Source organism: Pollicipes pollicipes, unplaced genomic scaffold, assembly GCF_011947565.3.
Source record: "Pollicipes pollicipes isolate AB1234 unplaced genomic scaffold, Ppol_2.1 Scaffold_4881;HRSCAF=5763_pilon_pilon_pilon, whole genome shotgun sequence".
Classification (NCBI taxonomy): Eukaryota; Metazoa; Arthropoda; class Thecostraca; order Pollicipedomorpha; family Pollicipedidae; genus Pollicipes; species Pollicipes pollicipes.
Genome location: NW_023596576.1, coordinates 17,148,164 through 17,167,160, shown reverse-complemented (window position 1 = coordinate 17,167,160; position 18,997 = coordinate 17,148,164). Strand labels below are relative to the sequence as shown.

At 45.6% G+C, this 18,997-nt stretch overlaps 1 protein-coding gene across 1 annotated transcript in view; it reads left to right on the top strand.

Annotated features, from left to right (window-relative positions):
- Window positions 1-18,997, top strand: part of LOC119100054 (gamma-aminobutyric acid receptor subunit beta) — a gene marked incomplete at its 3' end in the record, with an annotated part of 104,743 nt that overhangs the window by 17,586 nt on the left and 68,160 nt on the right. Inside the window, 2 exon segments of the mRNA XM_037223169.1 lie at window positions 3,932-3,999; window positions 14,035-14,173. Of these exon segments, the coding sequence (XP_037079064.1) occupies window positions 3,932-3,999; window positions 14,035-14,173 (207 nt within the window).

Genomic DNA, 18,997 nt, shown 5'->3' with positions numbered 1-18,997 from the left:
AGAGAGAGAGATGAGAGAGAGAGAGAGGAGAGAGAGAGAGAGAGAGAGAGAGAGAGAGAGAGAGAGAGAGGAGGGGGGAGAGAGACCGAAGAGACTAGGGCGTGAAGAGTGATATCGTTGTGCTCCCCGTCTGCAAAAGGTGCACACGGAGCTTCAACCTTTCAGCTTGCTTGATAGTCATCAGGATGATGATGGCGATTGGTGCATCAATGCGCCGACTCCATCAGTCATATAGTGTTTCTTGTGGCCATCCGAAAATTATCATATGGAGTCGTGCATGTATTCCTCACGTATACTCTGCACGACGGCAGTCCACTCGTAATGCAATAAGAAGTGATGAAGCCAAGCTCTCCCCACCAATGCGCATTTATATAGTAACGCTTAGCAGCTTTCCACGATACCACAACGTGGCGTCACCACCGAGGCTGCCAACCAGACAACAGGCTCTCCTGCAGCAGACGGCTCCGGTGCGCACCCGCGGCGACTCCCCGCGAATCGGCCGCGTTGCCAGCCGAGCGGAGCGACGCGTGGCACTTGACGGACAGTAATGCGCGCGGAGGCCATCGAGCACGGGCGGCGGCGCCTACGGCCGCTCGCTAAACAGCACGGCGTCTCAGAAGACGCCAGTGCATTCGCTTGCGTGCGGTCCCGGGCAGACCCCGCTGCGAACCCCACGGCGGCGGGCAGTCTTGGGAGAGTCAGCCCAGCGGAGCTGCGCCCGCTTCAGCTTCGGCGAAGTTCGTATTGGGCCGGCGGGAATGAGATTTGAAGTCCGCTGGGTCGTATCCTCGGTCGGGCAGTAACAGTGGCTAATTGTGTCAGCGGCGCTTCCATTCCACGGCACACCGTTCAATGTCAGGGCCTCGGATGATGACTATATTTAGCAGGCAAGCAATGAGTAGGGTTCCTGGCAGTCCTTGGGATTATGTTGGATGCAGAACGAGTGGTGCAGCACATTTGCTCTTTGGTTGCATTTACTGCGCGTTACCAGGCCTGTGCTGAATTTTATTTCAGATTGAACTAAATTAAGAATCCTCCAAAATTCGGGTGGCTTATATTTGACTTCCATATCATTTTCTGATTGGGAACTTCAGCCAATGCGGGGCTTTTTATTGGAATCAGTTGTACAGGCACTGACTAAGTTTGTGTCATAATCTACTTATAGGTATCAAAATATGCATGTATGCTTCCAATTTTGACGCGTAGAAAAATAAAGCAAAGTACACTATCCACTAATGTAAGCTTTCGAAGCACTTGGCAGTTATAGTCAGCTAAAGCTTGTTCATAGACCTCAGACCTTGGACCTCAGGTACTGTGGCAAAACTGATATATTCCACGACTTTACAAATCGTAGATGGATGCTTCGTGTTTCGCGGGACTCACTGCCAAGCAGGCGCAACACCTTGAGAAAGTGCAGAGGAGTGCCTTGAAAATCATCTTCGGCGATTCGGAAAAGTACTCGCACATCTTGCAACGCTTGGGCTTGACAACCCTCGCTGGCAGAGAAGAAAGCTGTGCCTAAAGCTAGGAAAACAAATGCCAGCGTCCCCCATGCATGGATATCTGCTTCCGAAGCAACGAGTGGCGATCTCCGGCAGAAATAGCAGAAGCGCAACTACACTCCAAACGTTTTACTGTGATTTGTGACTAGGCAAATCAGGTATACCAAATTATGACCACTCTTATAAACACATATATATATATTATCAACCAAGTAGTATCCTACTTTATATGTATATTGTGCACGTGTGCTATATGAGTTGATACTCGAAGCCATGTATTTTAAATTATAATAAGCCATTCTCAGTAAACCGTCTCTCTCTCTGTAGTCTCATAAAATGAATTTTGTTTGATCACTCACAAACTGAAGCTATCGTCAACTGATACTGTCGTTCCCAATCTTCTTTGCTGTGTAGAATATTCACAGCCGCTCGTAAATTTATATTGCATCTAGCCATCACGCAATTCATGACCACTTTAACAGCTGTGGTTGGATATCACCAGCTGTCGAAATTCTGAAAAGCTCTGATTGTAGATTTCGATGTCGATGCAAAATGGACTCAAGATACAGAAACCATTTTCTAAACTGAGAATCAGGGCCCGGATCAGTCGTGGCAGTTTGCTTAAATCAATAGTCGATTAAAGCCAGCGTTCGAAAAGTTAGTTTCATCGGAATCATTATTCGGCTCCGTATTGTTTTGTGTCCGAAGAGATTGGATTCCCGTGAGTCTGAATCAGGGGTAAAGCTGCTTGTTACCGCATGCACATAAACCACCCTCTCAAATCTTCATTTGCTATTTATTTCGCGCGGCCACGGCAGGCGGGCTGGATAGCTGTCTAGGCTGATGCGACCCGGTTGGGATGGATTGCCCTCGGCCTGAATGTACAGACCATCGGTAATATGGCTTACCATGATGAAGGCAGCGGAGTAATGTAAGGGTAGTGGGGGTAACACCACGGTCAGACCATAGTTAGTTTTGCGATGGTTCAGTTAGATTTGACCGGAAACGCCCGGTCTGCAACAAGCTGCCAAGACAGGTGAAGCTTGAGATGAAAGCTTTACGCTCGAATGTGGCCATGGATTGTGACGACCAGATTGAATTATATATATATATATATATATATATATATATTGTATATTTATATATATATATATATATATATATTTAGGGGGCACCAATTTTCCTATGGCCGGAGGCCGTGACATTTGGGTCAAATAAGGTAAAACAAAGCTAAACTCCGGATGAGTGTTCGAAGTGCCTCCAGGTCTCCTCACGCAACCAGCCGTTGCCTAGTTACCCTTCCCGAGCAAAAGGCAATTCGTGGCGTATGAAGCGAGTGACCTTTTCTGACATTTAGAAGATTAAAACGACCAAAAGCCTGAAAAATTATTTCAACATATGGAGTTATAAGCGACAGCAAGAATTAGCTGAAGCGCCATGTTCCTCGAATAAAAAAGTAATCAAGGTCAGCCTAGGTCAGTAGCCTTATCTGAACGTCATAAAGTCAGGAAATCTGTTGACGGCCTTATGATCAGGGAATTCGACAAGCGGCAAAACTACCCATTAGCCAAATTTCCGGGCACAAAGTAAGTTTGATTTTGGCTTTTTCTGACCCTAATATTTGATCCAAGGTCAACAGAATACGGCATAAGCCTGAGTCCAATTGTCCTTGTCTAACACGTTGTCGTCGATTCAGGTTGAAAGTTATCTGGGCATTACCTTCGCTGAAAGGCATGGCCTCTTTGACCTGCTACTGGTCACGGACTTGATAAGGCACCTCTATATGATTTGGTAAACTGACCCTTTAATTGTCTGCAACTAGACACAGTTTGGCCTGGCTACGCTGGACCAGTCGGGAGAGGCATTGGAAAATGCAGGGGAAGTGAAATTCACCCTACACCGCAGCACTCGAGCGAGTGCTGTAGTTATATATAGGCCCACGACGTCCCAGTTCCTGCCCTTCAAGTAATTGTCCATCTGTTTATCCTGAAATGACCTGCTGATGTCAGACAAAGACTGCAATTCTCCATTGCAATAACTCAAAGTTTGCCTTTTTGAAATGCAGCGAGGACTGTGAACAATCAATCACTGTTTTAGATAGTCGGGATAATCCTCCCTCCCCCGCCCCATACACACCCTGATACCAGCCACTGTTACCTTGCACATAACATTACACACGCAATAGGGGAACGGTCGGTTCACCGCAAATACCTAAATTCCTGGTTCCTGGTAAGTTCCTGGCTGTTCAATGACTATAAGCTATTACGTGAAGTAAACACGAGTTGGATGCTATTCATGTAGTTCCATTGTCGTATATGTGCAAATTAAAACCACTTCATGCAATTTTATTATGATTCTGTGGCTTCATAATGCCGTAAATGGATCAAACCAACAGGTTCTCAGAAGTTTTCTGTTCTGTGTTGTTCCAGGTCAGCCCCTTAAAGTTTCGCTGAGCCTGAAGGTGCGAGACATTCAAGACATCAACGAAGAACACATGGTGAGTGACAGTTACAGGCCACCTTTTTGCATGTTTTATCATTTTCTTTCGGTATGACCCGTTTTTTAAGTATGTTTCGAAATGAATGAGTGTCACCAGAAGATTTATCTTAAGCTGTAACCTGGACGACCCAATTTTCTTATCAGTCGTCAAGTTTTACATTCTGCTTCAGCCCCTCCCTGGATTACCTATTTACCACTGTTTTTGAACTGTTCGGATCGTGTGACGTGAGCATCATATCGTGACAAATAGTCATAATGTTATGACCACAGTGCAATGTTCTTTCCATTCTTTCCATGTAATTTCCTTTCTTTTCTTAACGCATGCGATACCAAACACTGAAATTTTGAGTGAAAGGGGTGAATAAGATCGTCCCTGGGCTGTTCATCTGCTTACATGAATAATAAGATATTAATCAATTTTACTCAAAGACATACAAAGCCAGCTGCTTAGATTCCAACGGATGATGTATCTTGTTTACGGTGTGTTTACATGGGCGTTTTTTCAACGCGCGTCGGGCGCTGGTTAAAAACAGGTTAAATTATTAGAAAAAGTTTAACGTGTAAAACGCACCTACGGGTGCTCAACGCGGGATGCAAGACTGGCTGCTTCTCGCAATGTGAGCTATACCTTAGGCAAAAAAAGTTCGCTGAAATCATTTTAGACTTTAGGTCATGCGAAAAAGCTGCAATTCATAAGCCAACACTGGTCATGTCCAAATATGACAAAACAGGCTGTTGGTAGGCATTCAAACGTGCAACCAAAATTCCTTGGATTGATCTTTGCCCAAAAGATACTCAGCGTTACCAAAAGGCAGATTGGATAATGTTAGAACGGGAGAAGAATCATGAATGCGACGAGTGAATATGATTCAGATAGAACACATGAAGGGAATATAATTGCAAAACGAAATCATATCATGTGTGCAGCTGCGATGGCTGCCAAAAATTATGACGCTTTCAGCAAAAAGGGCGACGTAAAAGGGTGCACGATTTTTTCCTGCAGCTAGGTGTGCACGTTTGATTCGTTTAAAAACATGCGTCTTAACAGGTCATTCAAACCTGTGTCAAGTTCAGTGATATGAAGGAAACTTCCAGCATGTTAATGGCAATAATTCGTACACTGTACATAGCGGTCGTTTGTACCTTCATGTCTCTCTCTCCCTCTCCCCCCCCCCTCTCTCTCTCTCTCTCTCTCTCTCTCTCTCTTTCTCTCTCGTACACACACCCACTCTCCCCTCCTAGGTGAGGTCTCTCAGTCGCTGCCGCATTCATCCGACTCTCACTGCGACTGTGCGTAACTATTTACCTACTACGTACCTACTTCCCTCCCACTTCTGTTGCAGCCATCGTGGTTAACTGAAGCCTTACCAGCATTTCGTCCTCCGCAAGATGTGTGCCCCGTTTGCATTCTGTATTTTCAGGGCACTGATGTTTTCTACCAGTGTTGCAAGTCCATCGTCATTTTTTATAGATCGATGTATATTGGAATCGCATTGTCCTTCTCTTAGCCTGCTGCCCGGTAGAACTGGGTTGAAGCTATAAAAGCTCAGTGTGCATGTGTAGACGGTCGTAAACACGCCCACTGAGCTTCATGGAATATGAACTTGTTTCATGCATGCAGTCGTCATCAGCGGTAAGAACTCCTGGTTGCGTCAAGTGTCGTCTTCTGATTATGTCACTCTGCCACCAACGGCACGTCAGTGGGCCTCAGTCGTTGTGCATGCGCCGCTTATGTGGGCCGGTGCGATGTAATAGACGGCGTTCCGCATGCCGCCACAACTTACAGGGATGCAACCAGCCCAAAAAGAAGGTGCAAATGTAACGAATTATTGCATACCCTTAGCCCGGCCGTATGTCCCGCCAGGGTAAACTTCATTCGTAGGCCATTTGATCGCACGCATCGGCGGTAGAGAGAGTGGTGTTGGCCGGCGGTTCAGAACTGTGGCTGCTTGGTCAGTTTTCCCGGCGGCGTCGGTCAGCGCTCGGTCGGAGCCCTGACTGAGGTATGTGTGTGTGTGTGTGTGTGTGTGTGTGTGTGTGTGTGTGTGTGTGTGTGTGTGTGTGTGTGTGTGTGTGTGTGTGTGTGTGTGTGTGTGTGTGTGTGTGTGTGTGTGTGTGTGTGTGGTGTGTGTGTGTGTGTGTGTGTGTGTGTGTGTGTGTGTGTGTGTGTGTGTGTGTGTGTGTGCGTGCGTGTGCGTGCGTGCGTGCGCACGTGTTTGTGTCTGATATGGTTTTCGTCCGTGAAGCGGATGCCTAAAACACGGCTTGGGTCGAGACTCGGAATGCTTGGATGGAACATTTCGCCCAGGATGCGACAACAGAATATTAGACACGTCCATGCGCTCCTGAAATAGTTTCGTGGGCAATACACCAACTGAATTTAAAATTACAAAATATTGCATTGACCTAAAGTCAGGTATGAAGGCCAGAGCAAAGTCAAAACTAACCTGCCGGTCCACTCAAGAGATCGCTTTATGGGGTACTTTCTGGTGCTCATTTCGAATTTATGTATGACAAGGGCGCGACATTTTTTCCAACGTCAGCGTGGGCCTCTTACCTAAAATTGCCAGGATCAACATTTTGTTTAAGGAACATAGCACCTAGCATAATCTGTCACGCTTATTTGAGTGATAACATGAGTAATCTCTTAGGATTTTGATCACCTCAACCTTCTAAATGTCACAAACTTCACTTACCTTAAATGAACACCATTGACCTTTTCCTTATAGCAGTTATCTAGATTCACGGATGTTGCGTGAGAAGGTCTAAGGGCACGTTGAACACCAGTCTGGAGTTTGACCTAGTTTGACCTTATTTGATACCAAGGCCATGACCCAGCGCCTTCAAATTAGGACAAAAGTGAGTTGACATGCATAGCAACTCACCCAGTGGATGTAGGCTCTCTAGTTATCATATTTTTGAGATCTCAGGGGGTCTTAAGGGTCTTTTTTCCTCCCCCGAACAAAGTGTATTCGACTGGCCACCCTGGCGCGTGTTAACGACAACTGCTGCGTCAAAAGTCTTCACTCACTGTTACTCCGGCGTAATCTTGATACGCGTTCTGTGCCACGCGGGGTTCTATTGGGCTAATCCTGAAGCAGGGGTGTTGTTTCCTATTTAATAGGGAAAAGGGCCTCCAACTAGCTGCGGACCTAGGTTAAGAGACCACGGGTTCAAAATTACCAGCTCTTTTGGGTGCATTCTTGAAGCGCGATTTCTGCCTCCCAAGGTTTTACTGTGTTCCAACTGAAGGAAGAATGCAGTTTCCTGTTCAGATGGGGAGGGTGCTCCTTGCACATTTTGGGGTAGGTTAGGCATTTTCACTGATCAGCCCCGCGATTCATTTTGCAAAACTACACTCCCGTCCTGAAGTGCGACTTGAGCTGATTGGTTACGTCTTCTTGTGACAAGTTTAATGGACACTAAGCCCTCTGATGGGGGGGGGGGGGGGGGAGGAGCGGGGCATACTGGGATCGACCATTCGAGCTCCGGGCGCCCTGAGTGCGGAGGTCGTGTCGAACAAGCACAGACATTTGGTGAGCTATCGCTTCGTCGTGAGGCGTAATCAGCGGGACTGAGGCCGACTATACAGTTCCTGTGCTTTCATTGTACAAATACTAGATCGAGACATTCAAAAACTGCGCTGCAGAACTTCTTGGCAGGCCTTGACGCGAACACATGTAATTGCGTTGGCGTGCTTGCATTGGGTTTTGCCCCTTACCTTGTTATCAATGACACAAAGGGCTCAAGGCTCATGAACACGAGGAGTCGCCAGCGTTTTTCGGCCTGCGACTCCTCCCGTGCACACGTGCTTAGTTATGTTATATAGTCAACTCCATTAGGGCTGTAAAGCCCAAGTGAAATGCTTGGCTTACCAATCTCACTCGATTGACCTTGACACGAACATTTCCGAGGCTGTCGACGTGCGGCTATGGCAGACACCTTTCAACCTATTCATACGCTAGCGTCCATCTTACATCGGGGGGACTTCCCGCACGGTGACATACATTGCTGTTATATCATAAGCATTTATTCAAATCAAAATGCTTGAGTGATGCATCGCATTTTCCGGCGTTTCAGACGTCTCAGTATTGGTGCACATCACTGGTGTTAACTATTTCCTACACCTATGATAATTTGGACATCGCACGACGACTATTTGAATTCATGGTTTAAATGAAGTGTGGTACCTTTTCAATATATTTCAGAGGCAATTTCAGCACTAAAAAGACAAAACAAGCACCTTGATTTGCGTTATAAGTCCAAATTGCGCACTTAGTATTTCGGCACAGTGCCAGAATTCTTATTTTTGTGTATCTTCAGACTGTATCTCTGAAATGGACAATCTTGGCGCATACAAAAGCGTCAAGTGGAATATCCGTCGTGGCCTGCACGACTGTACGCGAGGATTTCACGTCAAACTCGTTCAAAGTCGCACGAAAGTTGGCATACTAAATGAAAAGGCTTCCTGCGAACAACAACAGCTCAGGCTTCTGGTTCACATGAAGCGTAGTGGTCAGAATGTCTTCCGCCATTTGTGAGTATGGATGATGGCAGAAGGAATTAACGTTTATGATTGACACAGCGGGCAGCGTAAGTCATTTAGCGAGACGCCCTTTGGTAGAAATCTAAACATGTCCGTCACTAGAACACTTTGAACACTTAGAGCACTTGCTGCTGGTGTATGCTTTCTTTGTCTTACGACGCCTTCTTCTTTGCTTCGTGACAGCCTTATGACGAAATGAGCATTGAAGCAAACGTGGCCTCCTAAAGCCTATGTGCTCTTCGAAAAGTGTCACTGCGCTTAACGCCATAAGGGAATATCAAAGCTATAGTATAACGCTGCGTTAAAATAATGTGATAATGACCTATTTGTACATTTATTTCACGCAAGACAGTGTTAAGCTCCCACGCCATTAATTGCACGAACGTGTTGGCCACTTTGTGTATTGGTAACACTACATAATGCACATTATGCGAAAGACAAGAATGTATTTCTTTTATAGTGGTGAGCAGTGAATTAATTGGCATTTCTCCCACCGGAGCGACTATCTTAAGCTGAACTGTACAGAAAGGCTTGGAGAAAAGTGGCGTCACTGACCAACTCTGACCCATCTAATCTGTGATCTAGATGTACAAAGAAATGTGCCATATTTCCTTCAATCTTTCCTGTTTTGGTTTCAAGGTTAAGCCAGGTGATAACAGTTTGGGTATTTAAATTTCACAATCAGTATATTTAAATTAGTCAACCAATTTGCAGCCCAATTAATAAACTGCAAACTGTATTTCTAGCAACGCCGAGCCTTGGCCATGACGTCAAAGCACAACTAGCAATGCCTTGATGTGCATGGATAATGTCATGTCTAATTCAAACCCATTTAGGCAACACAAAAGTGAGCATGCCTATTGATTTACAGGCTATTCGCTGGCTTCTTTTCATCATGGCAGGTTTCCTCATCGAGTTCTGCGTTCGCTCCGTGGTGCGTTTTTTGTGTTACAGACCCTTATAATTCATGTCTCCTGGAGTCGTGAAGAATTGGGTATAAGTACGCTCGCTGTAGAAGGGTAGAACATCTCTGACGTTGCTGGCGTCAGTGCCTCCACCGCTAACAAATGAATGCTGCTTCGCGCCTCAACAATATGGAGTGAATTTCAGTTAATACAGCCACGTAGACAGAATTTCTTTCAGGGGAAGAAAGGGGAGGAACGAATGCCAAATTTCCTTTGAACTGCTTTGAATTTGAACCGAATCTTGAGAGAACGTCCAGCATTTAGCGTATACATCAAGGGTCAGGGGAGCCATAACCACCACCCCATGGCTAAATTGGCTAGCCCCAGACACCCTGACACATGCAAAATTGGCTAAGTTTGCTAGCCACATGGCCAAATTTTGCTAGCGCTGATAAGAAGTTCAGCACACAAAGATATTTCGTGCAAAGATATTGTGTCTTTTTTATCTCGTGTCAAGACATCTTCAAAGTTTAGCTTGTGTCAACTATGTAAGTCCCAATCATGTAGAACGGGGACATTTTTAGAGTGTTGTCAGCTGATAAAAGCTTTCAGTCTTTTCTTTCCTCATTGTCCTAATGTCTGTCATAAAACGACATGCAACGTGCTTAAATGGTATATGAATTTCAATAGTATATGATCCCGATATGCTTATCTCGACTATGGACACGTTCAACGAATATTCTGTTTTATACATTGGCCCATATACAAAATAACGGCCGGTGGAACAACATTACGCAGAACTTAGGCAACGTTTCACCCTCTGGCGTTGTGCTTTTATGTGAGTTTGGCCTGCGGTAGGGTCGGTCTCACAGCCTCCCCAGATATCATTCACGTCCCAGTGCATGCACGGACCCTGAAGTGAGGGTCTCTGCACATCGCACGCCTCGAAAGTGGCGAGGAACCGGATGACAGTGCATAATAATCCTTTGTCTCCTTACTCTTACCTATGACGTCTCTGATTCAATAACTGGGGGGGGGGGGCGGGGGTGGGGGGTCAAGATGGGCGATTGGATTTTAACTTAAAGAAACAGGACGTCCATTCGGGGATGCAGTCTCGACAAATAGGCTGGTTGTGGCTTAGCGGGACGACGAATCAACCCTCGGAAAGAAATAGGGGACAATTTCCGAATTTGAGCCATTTTCTTCTTATAGCTAGGAGTCTGAATCTCCACTAAATCGGAAACCATTGACGTGCGTTTAATCTGTAACTGATCACTGTATGTAATCTACCCCTGCGACTAATATATCCCCGAGCACTATATCTAGTCTACCCCCTGGGTGTAATTCACACCGAACCACATTCTCAAGCGTGACGATTCCTCACGACTGGCTCACTGGCACCACTGGCACCACTGGCACTGGATCTACAGCACCAGCCCGATGTCATGCCGACATGTGCCGCGCGTTCAACAATGTGTTGCGGTGCAGCCTATCCATCCAGCGTGGAGCACCATCGCCATCTGTGAAGTAGATGACGCAACTCGGGCAACATCTGTATTGATGCAAACAATTTTGAAATGGTGTTTAGGCCGATGCAATTCAAATCTTGGCACTGTCACCTTAAGCTTAGAATTTTGTAAACATAAAAAGATTGATCGATTTTTAAGCAGCGCAATGGCAGATTACTACATTGCATTTCCTACTCGTCTATATCATTATGCGACTATTTCTACTATTTGCTGTACTTAATCTCAGATGTTTCTAAAATTTATTCAGTCATCTGTTAGTTATTGTCATTTGCGGGTTACTCAGATTTTACCCACCACTGTCTACTTAATCTTCCAATGCAACATTCATTAGCACTATTTGGTTTTCGCTGAACATGGTATTTCATTACACTTTTGAATACAGTTGTTGGGATTCATCGAAATACCGCCTTATAAATAAAGCTAAAGCTTCACTGATTCTAAAAACTGAGGCTTCCTCACAGGTTCATTTTGAATATAAATTTATTCCGAATGGTTTGCATGGGTGACTGGGTTCATAGTACCTGATAAGCATAGCTTGTTGCGTGCACCTGGAACCCACCATCCAAGTCATACCGCCCAATCCAACGGATAATTTTGCCTCCGCCCTTGCGCCAGACAAGAATGCGGAGTTTTTTAAGTGTCGCACAATGCTGCGGCACGCCCACCCCGGGCCTGGGTTGACCCTCGTTGGCCAGTTGTCAGCTGACCTTTCCATTTCAGTCGGGCCAGACAACGCGTCCGCTCTGGAATTCGTACCCAGTGCCTTAGTTCCTGCTAAATTAATCGTTGTTGAAGTCGTTCTTTGTAATACCTGAGTTCGTCACGCTTATCTTACATTTAAATGTTTTATTGGATAATTTCAAAAAGCAGCTCAGTACCGCAGGGCTTCCTTTGTTAAAACAGCCAACTGCGAAATATTAATTGTTAACAATCGTTGGTAATAAAGCATCTAATGATTAATAACCAAACATGAGTATACCTTGACAAGTAGATACAGGCCAATGCTTTTAATTTATATGCGAAATAACTAAAGAGTATCTGCAGAGCAACCGCATTTTTGCATGCAGTATGTGCACTCTTTTCAGGAAAAGCTTTCTTCATACCAAGGATAGAACACGAATATGAAATAGCTTGGTAGGCATGCGAAAAGTCAGATGAGGAGCCCAACAAAAGAAACCTGCAGTCATCATTCATCTCTTAGCTCATTTGTTTCCATGCATTACGCAATATGGACACCACGTTTACTTGACCTACATTACCAATGGCCGATGCAGTGAGTTAGTGTATGAAACACGTGTTGTAAGCATCACATATTGGGTGGAGATAGCAATCTCAAGTCTGTACCGGCTTCGAACTTCATGGAATATAAGAGGAAAAGATAGGTACGAAACGTGCATTTTGTTTGTGTGCATGAGTGACAGCAATGCTTTTAAGACTATTCAACGGTAATTTAATCAAATCACAATTCGATTTATTGAGAAAGAACACGATATATAAAAATCAATTTTGTGCTCGCCAAATGCACTGCACCGAGTTCATCAGTTCTTCAAAAGCTAATGACGAACAAGTATGTTTTTCAATAGTAAAGCTATTGTTGATTCAGATAGAAGGGAACGACATCGCGCCAATACATACCGTGCCCTGCAGGCTTGTTTGCGATCTGTATCTTCATATATGCCATTCTGACATTGACTTTAAAACGCACATACAAATTCCAAGAACGCAACATACGTTGCTCGATACTCACGGTGAGAATGGAGACAGATAAGGACCTCCATCTGGCCTAGCCCACCTTACTACGTGGCGAAACTTTCTCCTTCCTGGACCGCCGTTTATCTGTTAAAAAATTGTATGAACCAGTTAAAGTGGTAATATGCAACCTCTCGATCAGCTACTGCATTCGCTCAGGGTGTATCCTGGCGTATGCAACTGCAGTTGACAGCAGACTCGCCACTCCTCTGCGCCAGCGGCAGCGACCCGACAACGCGGCACAAGGCCATATCAGACTGGAGTGCATTGTAATGGTTTGGCGCACAAGCTTGCGAGGCGCATCACACTCATAACATTCTCCGTGATGCACTCACCGGGCACATATATTTGCCACTAACGGTTTGTTCATTATCGGCACGAGGACCACCGGCTACCTAGTTCGCTTAGAACTTCACGCCAAGAGCCTTTCCTTCCCTGAGGACCCATTAGATGAGCCCGGGTGTCATGGTAACGACCAATGGCGGCTTAACAAGACATTACTCGAGGTGAAATAGGCTGAAAGTGATGTGAGTGAAAGAGAACACGACAAAATATTAGTAACATGAAATGGCCCTGTCCCATATGCGTCTGCTCACGGCGCAATTCGTTTTTGTCGCAATAGTTTTTTTTTGTTAATTTGTCGCAAGTCGCAACACTTTCCAGGACCTTTAAACAAGCACCATTCTTTTTTACGTTCATTCAAAGGCATTCAGTGCGGCTGCCCATTAACTTTGTTCTAGCAGACTAACGCAGCATGTGTCCAGCCACCACCGCGGTGGGAGTACATAACAGATTCATCGGTCTTATTTGGCGCTTGTATCGCGCCTGCCAGTCAGGAAAGAAGCGCAGTAAATAATTAATTCACGCACTCTGATTTCTCCGCTTGGAGTACGACACACCAGTTACGCGGCACCACACCATAAGCAATTGTATACTTTGCGCTAAATCGATGCCTTTCCTCGATAAAAATATCATTTAAACCCCAGCTGATGTGTCCTTGTTTGCTTGGCATTCAGCTTAGTAGGCTTTATCACAGCATGGAGATGTTGTGCAGTGTATGAGGGAGGTGATTGTCTTGCTGTGCCTTTTTATGTTGCTTGGTTATTGTCATCGACGTTGCAGATCATCTAGAGGAGAAAATGATCGCACGATGACAACATCGACCAACACACATCAAAGACGCGCAGAAAGAGCCAACGGCCTTCAAACACGTGTCTCTCCATAAAAGCTCGCTTCATGAGCATCGCGAACGGTTGTGTATTCCAAGTGTGGTGAGCTCACGCCGCTCCTCCTCTGTGTTTTAGGAGCTGGCTACGGAGATGTTTTTGAGGTTTTACTGGACCGACAACCGGCTGGTTCCACCTGAGACGCTGCAGCCGGGCCAGTGGTTCAATCTGCACCCGGCCATATTCGACAAGATGTGGAAGCCAATTACTTTCGTAGGTAAGATGATCGTTTGCCGCAGCAGACAGCAAATGGATGGTGCGTGGAGGTTCTACATGAAGCAATTCTAAATGGTGGGGCTCTTAATGAAGCAATTTGAGTGATGTGGTAGCCGGGTTCACATTGCGTGGTGATGGCCGTCAATGCATTGTTAAAATGCGTTGAGTGGCGACTCTAGAGCTTGATCGTAGCTGCAGCTGCTGTCATGTCGCGATGGCGTGTTTTATTTTAGCCGAACTATTAGACAAGCAGCGGACAAGGTGCTGTGGCCGCCATGTTCCATTTGAGTGAAAGAGTTTCAGTCGTGACTCGCGGCTATCGTGACGCGATAGGGAGCCTGCTTCACTGTCACCAAAACAGTAAACATATAGGTCCCATCATGAAAAATCAAGACCCGTCAAGACGTTACTTTAAATAATTTGCAAAGTAGACAAGCATAAGGTTTTGCTAAACCAACGTTGACCTGGCGCCAAATCACTTCCCGGTGAGCTTAATCAGATTCCATTTCAGGATTTCAAACTGAGAGCTTACTGAGGTTCGTAAGATTCTGCACAATAGTCTCGCCGCCCCAGTTGGCAGTCAGGCACCAGCCTAGTTACAACTTGAATTTAAGCAACGATATACCAAGAACTTTATTATTGTGCTCTCGACGGTTCATTAGCTCATTGCAAGAGTTAATTAAATGCTCCAGGACACGGAAATTTCATGGAAGTTTTCGAAGGTCTGAATCGAGTTACATTGGATGCACCTTAAACCACGCAGAATTTAGGCTTTTGTTTGCGACGCGACGTTATTATAGATGAGCCAAATTTCAACATGAACAACATGCCTTGAGGTAATTATTTGTTTTTTTCAGAAAAATAACTTTTGTTAGGCAAATATACTTCCCGTTACAAGCATTCAAGCATCAGAACACGCACCATCGCTAACGATGATGTATATGGTGCTTCCATTAACGACATCATAAACGTTCCTCCGCCACCGCCGCCACCGCCGCCGGCGCCTTCGGAAGGACGCCCTGTAGCGGTTGCTGTGACATCATTTAATCATCATTTGGTAGGCGGCACTTTAATTTACGTAATGCTCGAGGACGGTAAATTGATTGGTCACACGGCAACTGGACAAATCAATTAGTCTCATGCTATCTCTTCAACACTGTCACCATATGTGAATGTGCTCCATTTGGTTGTCATGGGAAAGGCATAAGCCCCAATCGTGAACATTCGGTCCACCGCTATTGTTCCCCACTATAGGACACGCTGAGGTAGCCACTGCCAGCTGTATAAACTTAGGGCATCGTGTCCATCACATTGCAAGCCTCTAATTATGACTTCATTGCAGGGCGCACTCGACATCAGGGAAATGTCCCGCCTGGCGACTCAACAATGTCTGAGACCATTAGGCGTACTATCCGCCAAACCGATATCTAAGGTATAAAATCATTTGTACAGCCGGCACATCAGTCAATTGGGATTCAGACAGAAAGTTGTAGCCAATGCAGCCGCACCGGTGACTAAACGTGATGGACACTCCCTCCGTTTCGTATTTGTGTCCGGAGGGCACACTAAGCAAAGCCCCGGTCCGAATACTGAAGATTTTGACTTGTGAGAGGAATGAAACGGTGCAAAGCAAAGTGGTTGGGTCATGCAATCGCTTTGTCTTTCATCTATCGGACATTTTAAGACTACAGCAGCAAGTCATTTTATCGGGAGAATGTGGGCTATAAGGGAGCACATTTTTTGTCGGCCCGGGCTGTTGCCCCTTCCCCACCCTGTGTCTCGTCGAATGACCTGCCTGCGAACGCACGGATTACGAGCGTACGATGCACGAATTTTCAAACCGTTAGCATTTATGCCAATGCTGGGCATTCGAAAAACACCTGGGATGCATCCGCAAGGATGAAGTTGTGCTTTTTGTTTTGGTTTATCTTCAATGGTTATGCAGCGACACAAAATTTCTCCACAACCCTTTTCGCGTAACCATTATTAGACAGGGACACAATTCGATACCAAATGTGAAATCCTCGAGAAAAATAAACCGATGGTTTGGCACTTTCAACGTTGTCAATTTCCCATAACTTTTCACTGCGCATGCCTTGTTGCTTCATCGTCATGTACCTATTCGTTACTTCACCTATGCGGTATTTTATGATTCGGTCCCATGTAATCAAATGCACGAACGTAAAATAGCGAATCACTGCATGATGACAAAACAAAAATGTTTCAAGAGTTAAGTGGACCTGCTGTTTTGACGGACTGGATGGCAAACGATGAGTTTGTAACCCCTTGCTTATCCGAATGTCCGTACATTTCAGAGTAACGTGCCTGTGGAATGCAGTGAAACAAAATTAGGCGCCAGTCGAATAAGCACTAGCGTGAATGGTACTTGCATGGCTTTACGCGAACAGTGTGGAAGCAAATTAAGCTGCATGATCTCAATGCAATTTGAAGGATCACCAAGACCAGGACATCTACAGTGCAGGGAATTTTTTTGGACTTCGGTGAACATCAGAAAAATAGCACATGTCAGAATGCACATGTTCTGTCCTCTTCCCAGCTCGGTGTACTTTCAGGTGACACCCTAAGCATATCATACACGATACTGTGACGTCCACCACTTTAGTGACGAGGAATCATTTCTCTAAGCAAACCTTTGGAACAATTCTTAGTATGCAATGTGGCACCCATCGTACTTGTGTTCGGTGCCATAACATTAGACAAGCTGTGCCGCATTTCTCGTAGTCTCAACGGATTAATAAGGAGCTTTGACAGAAGTTTCTTTGGGTGCGTGGTGACAGACATGAATACTGTGTCCGTCCGACTGAATATTTTATTGTCAATTCCGACTCCACCCAGCGACTAGGGACAGAGGCTCTGCATCATCCAGCAAGTAGAGTCAGGGCCTTTGCGGCACGGTGATCGGAGTTAGAAGTTCTGTGCCAGACGGCGAAAGCTCGGAGACCCTGCTCCAGACGGTGAGCACAGTCGAATGTTTTTCATCGGAAGGGCGTTAGAGTCAGAGCTTTGTACCGAACGGAATTACTGTCACAGCACCAGCGTAGCGCGTAATATAAATTCAGACTCTCTGTGGTAGACGAGGAAGGTTGTCGGAGGCTCTTTATCAGCGGGGCATTAGCATTGGGAACTCTGAACCACGCTGAATAGTGTCAGCACTCTACGGCGACGGTGATCGTATGGCGCGGAGCCATCGGCGAGTAATGCCGAAGACTCTGTGCCTTACGCAAATCAGCGTCGAAGGACTCATGCCGGACGGTGAGTAGTCAAAAGCTCTGTGCCGTCAGGATGGTATAATGGGAGGCTCTACCAGCTCTGGGAGTCGCAGCCGGTGTCTCCGTATCAGGCAGAACATAGGATCAATAAAGCTCCTTAGCCTACGCATACGGCACGTCTGCACATAGTGTAAAGGATGCGGTGGGATCGAATGTTGTGATTTGCAAACACGAGTGTCGTTCCTTGCATACATTTGAGACACTTCGTGCAATAGGAAAATAAACATCCCGCTATCACTACATGGTAATGCCCGCCAGTGAGGCCAAGAAAACTTACAAGCTCACTTCTGCAAAGGTGTCCGGACAGTTGCCTTATGTCGCTGGATTTGAAGCGTCTCGTTCAATAATGCATCCTGTATTCGCTGGCGAAGACAGAATGGAAGGCGAAGAGAATGTCAGCCAGATTGCTTTCGAGTTAAAAGCAGATCACAAACTCGCCACATTGCTTGAGTGGTTTGAAATGCTGGTATGGCAACCCGACATCGAGAGTTCCAGAAAACTGGTCACAGACATCGGCTACCGATCATCAAAGGCTAACAGTGAGTTTGCTCCTATGTACAACACATAGAATTCTCATGATCATAAATTTGCAAGTGACGTGAGTACCTTTGTGATGATTTGATGTCATTGCGAGGCTTTTGCTTCACGAAGCAACAAATTTGTTAACAAGTGACGTCGCGCAGTTCATGAAAATGTGTCCGAACATTGCGTTGAAACAGTTGATGTGAATGCATTAACTCTCGTAAAACACGCAGCGGCATAACAAGAGGAAATATTCGTTCCAGTGGTTGGAAATTTACCAGAACAACATATGAGCATGGTTCGGAAGCAGAACATTAGATGGCAGCTGCCTATGTGGGGATTGAAACTATTACGCGTCGCAGTCGACTTAAAGCACGAAGCAACATCCTGACGGTACAGCACTCACAGACCGTGGTCTCGCATCGCTTTCCCTCGGCGATCTCAATCTCGCACGCGGGGATCGAATGCTTTAAATCTTAACTATTTGTAGATAATCATTACATGCACATAATTCATCGCTGCCTCATAGTCAGCGGCAGCGGAGAAGCCGCTCGTAACAAGCCATCTTTAAAGGTAATGTCCTACATTGGAAGATATTTGACGCAAGCATCATATATCATGAAACAAGTTCAAATGCAGCTAATAATATATTTTAAGCAGAACAGACTGCACTGGACAAAACAATTTCTCTGTTTAATAAACATGCTCCTCATTATGTGATTGCTTCCTTTCGTCATCGTTCCTAACACAACATTGATTGAGAGCCAACTGACGGTCGTTGTATCTGGAAATCGTATTCACGAAAGTCAGACACGAACAGCCCTACAGTTATATCTGTCTTGACCTTGATCACCGCATGGCCTATGGGGTGGTAGGCTTTGAATGGCGTTGCTAAAGCGTTATGCGTGCCCAAAGGACCTGTGAAATAGTCTGCACGAAATAGTTTGCACACATTCGCGGGCGTGTAGCTCAGAAACTAGAGGGGCCTAGGTCTTGAGATAGCAGGGCAGTGA